This window comes from Trichechus manatus, unplaced genomic scaffold, assembly GCF_000243295.1.
Source record: "Trichechus manatus latirostris isolate Lorelei unplaced genomic scaffold, TriManLat1.0 scaffold00065, whole genome shotgun sequence".
Taxonomy (NCBI): domain Eukaryota; kingdom Metazoa; phylum Chordata; class Mammalia; order Sirenia; family Trichechidae; genus Trichechus; species Trichechus manatus.
In genome coordinates, this window is record NW_004444001.1 from 743,274 (window position 1) to 749,784 (window position 6,511).

General features: G+C 52.0%; 1 protein-coding gene across 1 annotated transcript in view; it reads left to right on the top strand.

The window, feature by feature from the left end:
* Positions 1 to 5,976, top strand: part of MAPK13 (mitogen-activated protein kinase 13) — a 9,504-nt gene extending 3,528 nt beyond the window's left edge. The window contains exons 4-12 of the mRNA XM_004379402.2: positions 2,415 to 2,523; positions 2,978 to 3,007; positions 3,398 to 3,445; positions 3,564 to 3,678; positions 3,810 to 3,881; positions 4,816 to 4,895; positions 5,150 to 5,228; positions 5,355 to 5,531; positions 5,789 to 5,976. Coding sequence (XP_004379459.1) covers positions 2,415 to 2,523; positions 2,978 to 3,007; positions 3,398 to 3,445; positions 3,564 to 3,678; positions 3,810 to 3,881; positions 4,816 to 4,895; positions 5,150 to 5,228; positions 5,355 to 5,531; positions 5,789 to 5,871 — 793 coding nt within the window. The 3' untranslated portion in view covers positions 5,872 to 5,976. The remainder of the gene's footprint in view (positions 1 to 2,414; positions 2,524 to 2,977; positions 3,008 to 3,397; positions 3,446 to 3,563; positions 3,679 to 3,809; positions 3,882 to 4,815; positions 4,896 to 5,149; positions 5,229 to 5,354; positions 5,532 to 5,788) is intronic.
* Positions 5,977 to 6,511: the final 535 nt, after the last annotated feature.

Genomic DNA, 6,511 nt, shown 5'->3' on the forward strand with positions numbered 1-6,511 from the left:
TTTACAACACATAAGGAGATCACATATAATCTCATCATAGTGATAGAGTTTACAACACATAAAGAAATCACATCAGATTACACAATCATACAATACTGGGAATCATGACCTAGCCAAGATGCTACACACATTTTTTGGGGGGACACAATTCAATCCATGACAGATGAGGTGAAGTTCGCCTGGGGTAGAAGGGGCTGGAGATGCAGGAAAGAAACAGGACTGTCTGGGCAATGCTGAGAAATGCCATGTGGCGAGTGGAGACCAGTGGCTGGTTTGGTCAAGCTAAGAGTCCACACTTGATCCTACAAGCAGCTTCAAGTCCGTGGAGGTTTTGAGCAGGGTGGTGATGTGGTCCAATCAGATTTGGGGATGCTCTCTGGCAGCAGAAGGCATTGTGGTTCAGTGGTAGAATTCTCACCCTCCATGCAGGAGACCCAGGTTCAGTTCCCAGCCAGTACACCTCACGCACAGCCCGTCCATCAGTGGAGGCTTGCGTGTTGCTATGGTGCTAAACAGGTTTGAGCAGAGCTTCCAGACAAAAATGGATTAGGAAGAAAGGTGTGGCAATCTACTGCTGAAAATCAGCCCATGAAAACCCTGTGGATCACAACAGTCTGATCCACAACCGATCATGAGGATGGCATAGAACTGGGTAGTGTTTCATTCTGTTGCGCACGGGTTCACCGTGAGCCAGGGGCTGACTTGACAGCAGCTAACAACAACTCTGGGAGCAGTGAGAAAGGAGCAGGGAGCAGCTCTGAAGAGGAGGGACAGTCTGGAGGCCAGTGTTAGTGACCTAGACCATAGTCTAGAGTAGAGGTGATGGGATGCCAAGAATAGACTTGAGACCCATGTGGGGCAGAATGTTGTATGTGCTGGGATGCAGTGGCTGAGTGAGAGGTCCTGGGGGGTGGGGGTGCCCAGGTTCCTGTTTGGAATACAAGGAGGAGAAAGAACTGGTCTTGTGGGAAAGATATGAAGTCTGCTTTGGATACTTCACTTTTGAAGGGCCTATGAATATTCAAGCATTTAACCAGCAGTTGCAAAGAAATCTAGAACTCAGGAGAGGAAGATTTGGACTAGGGACAGGAACAGGTTTAAGTGTAGAACATGGTAAGATAAGAAGAGAATCGGCAGAGATCTTTGAGAGAGTGTGACACTTTGCAGAAGGTCAGATAGGAAGAATGGGAACTGTGGGAGTATCTTGATGCGACCTGTTGGTGACCTAGATCTGAGCTGTTTTGGCAGTAGGGCAGGAGCAGAAACTAGATTATAGGGGGAAGGTCCCTGGCTGGCACAAATGATTTCTCTTGACTAATAACAGAAAGGTTGATGGTTTGAATCCATCCAGTAGTACCACAGAAAAAAGTTCTGTACTTATGGAAGATTACAGCCATTGAAAACCCTATGGAGCACAGTTCTATTCTGACACACCTGGGGTCACCCTGAGTCAGAATTGACTCAGTGGCAACGGGTTTCGGGCTTGGGAGTTAAGAAAGCGGGCCGGAGGAGTGTGGACCACCCTTTCTAGAAGTTTGGTGGCGAGGGAAAGAGTTTGGAAAAGGGGTGGTTGCTTGAAGAAACCAGGTCAGGGGAAGGTGGTTCCAGGACAACGAGACTTCAGTAAGTTGTAGGTTGAGAAGAAAGAGTCAGACACCACATAGAGGTGAAAGACACATATGGGAGAGGGGGACTGTGGATGGGGCAGGATCCTGGCAGGTGGAGGGAATGTGGTCAGGCAAAAAAAAAAAAAAAGGCTTCAAAAATTCAGAGGGTCATGGAGATGGCTTCAACTACATTCTTTTTTAACTCATTTTTTTAGTCTTCATTATTTTTGCTCCGGACTTTTCTCTTACTACCTTGAGTAACAGTTACATTTTTTGCAAATCCTGTAAGAGGGTGCAGTGACCCCGCCACCTCCTCTTTCCTTCTTCCATTCTCCTAGAAGTGTGTTATTGTTTCCTTCTTGGAAGGGCGGACATTTTATTTGTTCGTGGAGCCATCTCAGCTGGGCATGACTCTCCAGGAAAGAAAACATTCGGGTAGGAACAGAAGGAAATACTCACAGATGTTTCTAACTGAGAGCTGTTGACTTTCTGTGGGGCCTGGAGGAGGGCAAGGAGAGGGCACTTTTGAAGAGAGAGAACACAGCTCCATTTGGTTTTCCCAAGCATGCTCCAATTTAAATGCTTACTCTGAGTACTGCCAACTGGGTGGCCCGCCATGAGGAGGCTGGGAGCCAGGAGTCAGGAGGCCTGTGTCCGGCTCTGGCTGGCTGTGGTGGGGCTGCTGCTTCTTGCACACCAGAGGTCATCTCTAAGGCTTCTGTTCTGCCCCACCCCACATTCCTCTAAGCTCACATCTGGGACTGGGCGGGGCTGGGGACTGTTGCAAGAATCCCTTGTGCCTTCTAGCTACCTGGTGATGCCCTTCATGCAGACGGACCTGCAGAAGATCATGGGGATGGAGTTCAGTGAGGAGAAGATTCAATACCTGGTGTATCAGATGCTCAAGGGTCTTAAGGTGAGTGGAGGCTTGGAGGGCGGCAGAGGGGAAACCTGTGGTTTCGGGAAGGCCAACCAGAATGCTCCTTAAAAGTGAGGATAGCAAGACTTCACCTTGCTTATTTTGAACACATCATCAGGAAAGACCAATTTTCAGAAAAGGACATCATGTTTGGTAAAGTAGAGGGTCAGCGTAAACTAGGGAAACCCTCAATGAGATGGATTGACACAGTAGTCATAACAGTGGACTCAAACATACCAATGACCATAAAGATGGCACAGGACCGGGCAACGTGTCATTCTGTTATGCATAAGGTCAATAGAGAGTGGACTCGAGAGGCAACTAACAACAACAGGCCTTGGGGCAGGGAGAAGTGCCTTGTGAGAGGGTGGAGGAGGTTTCTGAGCCAGCCTGAAGGGCCTGGTGCAGAAGCTGGGGCAGTGGATTCACCCTTTTATCTCTCTCCATGCAGTATATCCACTCAGCTGGGATCATCCACAGGGTGAGTGCTGCCTCTGCTGCCATCCCCTGGTGCCCCTGTCCCACTCCTGGAGGAAGTGGGGAAACGTGGAAGGAGGGGATGATCCTCAGGAGCATTGAATGTGGGGTTTTCAGGCCCAGCCTTGGCCCAGGGAAGCTTTATGGGGAAGTGCTGCAAAGGAAACCAGCCCTGAGCTTTGTGTCTCAGGCTCCAAGAACCAGGAATGTCTTAGAGCTGGGTGGGCTCCTAGAGGACACCCAGTCCAACCCTTGTTTAGCTGATGGTGAGCCTGAGGCCCAGGGAGGGGGAGAGGCCTGGCTGAGGTCACACAGCTGGGCAGTGGCAGAGCCAGGATGAGTGCCGTCTCTTTGCCTCTCAGCCCAGTGCTCACTCTCTCTTCTCTTGTCCCAGGACCTGAAGCCAGGCAACCTAGCTGTGAATGAGGACTGTGAATTGAAGGTGAGTGGCCGCAAGCAGGGTCATCTCAGACTCAGGGTGGGCCCCTCTACTACAGGAGCCTCATGAAGCTTCTTGGGAGCTCCCGTCCCTCAGCAAGCTCCTTCCTCTGTGTCCATAGATCCTAGATTTTGGGCTGGCACGGCACACAGATGCTGAGATGACTGGCTACGTGGTGACCCGCTGGTATCGGGCCCCCGAGGTGATCCTCAGCTGGATGCGCTACAACCAGACTGGTCAGTGGTCAGCTGCCAGGAGGGAGGGGCATGGGGCAGCTTCCCTGAGGCCATCTTGGTTACTGTGTGCTGACTGGTCACCTGGTCCTGGTCAGACAGTGAGGTGACACCTCCTCCCCTTCCCTCTGCAGTGGACATCTGGTCTGTTGGCTGTATAATGGCAGAGATGCTGACGGGGAAAACTCTGTTCAAGGGGAAAGACTGTATCCTTTGGTGGAAAGGCCAAACTTCATTCAGGGATTCACTCATTCAACAGACACTTTATTTTAATTTTTTTTCTTAATGCAGAAGTGATACATGCTCCCTGTAGAACAATTTTAAGATGCAGATAAGCAAAATGAAGAAAACTAGTCACCGATGGGGGAGGTGGTGGTTCGGTGATAGAATTCTCCCCTTCCATGCAAGAGAGCTGGTTTGGACTCCCAGCCAATGCACCTCAAGCACAGCCCCCACCCATCTGTCAGAGGAGGCTTGCGTGTTGCTATGATGCTGAACAGGTTTCAGGGGAGCCTCCAGACTAAGACTAGGAAGAAAGGCCCAGTGATCCACTTCTGAAAATTAGCAAATGAAAACTCTGTGGATCACAACAGTTTGATCCACAACCAAGCATGGAGATGGTGCTGGACAGGGCAGCATTTCATTCCATTGTACATGGGGCTGCCATGAGTTGGAGCTGACTCCACAACAGCTAACGACCTATAGTTACCTGTAGTTCTGCCCCCCTGTAGGAAGTACTTTGCATTTGGACAGCGCACGCTAACTGAGCACGTGTGTGTGCTGGCCTTGTGTGGCTCTGGGTAAGAAGATGCGGGGTCTGCCCTGCGGAGTTCACAGCGTGACGGGTGGGGAAGGAGATGAGGAGAGACAGTCTGCAATAACTGGGTGGAATAAAGGCTAGGCAGGCGGCACTCTAGGACCAGGAGCATTTGTCAGAGAGAGACCTTCACCTGGCCTGGTGGGTCAGGAATGCTTCTGGAGACTGAGTCCTGAAGGACAAACCTCCTGTCCTGAAAGTAGCATGGAGTTAGGTGGGTCTGGAGCCTGGACCGTCCCCACAGTGGGATTGATGAGGGCTGTGGGAAGGGCAGCCTCAGATCCACTGGCAGAGGGCCAGGCCAGCCTTAACCCACCACCCAGACCTGGACCAGCTGACCCAGATCCTGAAAGTGACTGGGGTGCCAGATGCAGAATTTGTGCAGAAGCTGAACGACAAGGCGGTGAGGGGCAGATGGGGCTTGGGCTGTGGGCATATCTGCTCAGGGAGTGGGTGGGCTGGGGACCTCTGGGGAGGAGGGGCCACCTGCACCTTCCCCCAGTGTCCCTCTGCCCTGGCAGATGGTCTCACCTTCATCCCATCTTTGCCTCTAACCTGAGCCTTCAGCCCTGCTCACCGGGGCTATTCTGAAATCCCTGCTGCATACCTGAGGCCTGAGTCCCGAGAGGTTGACAGTCAGTGATCACTGTCTTCCAGGCCAAATCCTACATCCAGTCCCTGCCACAGAGTCCCAAGAAAGATTTCTCTCAGCTCTTCCCACGTGCCAGCCCGCAGGGTGAGTCTGGGGGCCTGACCCTGGAGGGCCTCTGCAGTCTGATGTTCCTGACACCCGGTGGGCAGGCTGTCCTGGGCTGCTTAGGTTGGGGGGAGCGGGGCGTTGTTCATAGCTCTGTTGCTGCAGCCACAGACCTGCTGGAGAAGATACTGGAGCTGGACGTGGACAAGCGCCTGACAGCCTCGCAGGCCCTTGCCCACCCCTTCTTTGAACCCTTCCGGGACCCCGAGGAGGAAACGGAGGCCCAGCAGCCATTTGACGACTCCTTAGAGCACGAGAAGCTCACAGTGGACGAATGGAAGCGTAAGAGCTGGGGCCTCAGTCCCCTTCTTGTCCCTGCCTGCAGGCTTGCTCTTCTTTGCCTTGTTTGTTTTCGTGTGTGACCTCAGCCCACCCCACTGTCCTCTGGAAACTCCTGCCTCCTTCTCTCAGAGTGGATACTGTCTCCTGCTTGTCCTTCTTTCTTTCTGAACTGACTCTCTGTTCCACTCCGTGTCAGAGGGGCTCTGTCTTGCCCTCAGTTCCCTGTTACTCACCTTGAGCCACCCTGCCTTCCTCAGAGCACATCTACAAGGAGATTGTGAACTTCAGACCCATTGTCCGCAAGGACTCACGGCGGCGGAGTGGCATGAAGCTGCAGTGACTCAACGAGCCTGGGCAGTGCCATCTGCCAGATACTGCCCCAGGACCAGTATTTATTTGCCACTACTAAAGTCGACCCTTCCTGGAATATGGTCATCCAAGCAGAAGCCAGCAGGGCCCTTGTCCTTGTGAAGGAAATAGGCCTAGTGGACGTGGAATTCAGAGATGTTGGTTGGGAGAATAGCTGTGATCATAACGGGCCACATTAAAAGGTCCCTTTGGAGAATCGCCTGTGTGTGGGGTCCTTTCCTTCACCACTGTAGTAGAGCTGAGAGCGGTGGGCTGAGCCGGGGCGGGGGTCTACAGCAATGATGGCGTATTAGTTTCTGACGACTGCCATACAAATTACCACAAACTGGGCAGCTTAAAACAACAGCAATGTGTTCTTAGTTCTGAAAGCTGTAAGTCCAAAATCAAGGTGTCAGCCGGGCTGCACTCCCTCTGAAAGCTCTAGGGGAAGAATCCTTCTTTACTTTTTAGTTTCTGGTGGCTCCTGGCAACACTTAGCATCCCTTGGCTTGCAGTTGCATCACTCCAGTCTCTGCCTCCATCTTCATATGCCACCTTCCTCGTGTCTTATAAGGACACCAGTCATTGGGCTTAGGGCCCACCCTATTCCAGTAGGATCTCATCTTGAGCCT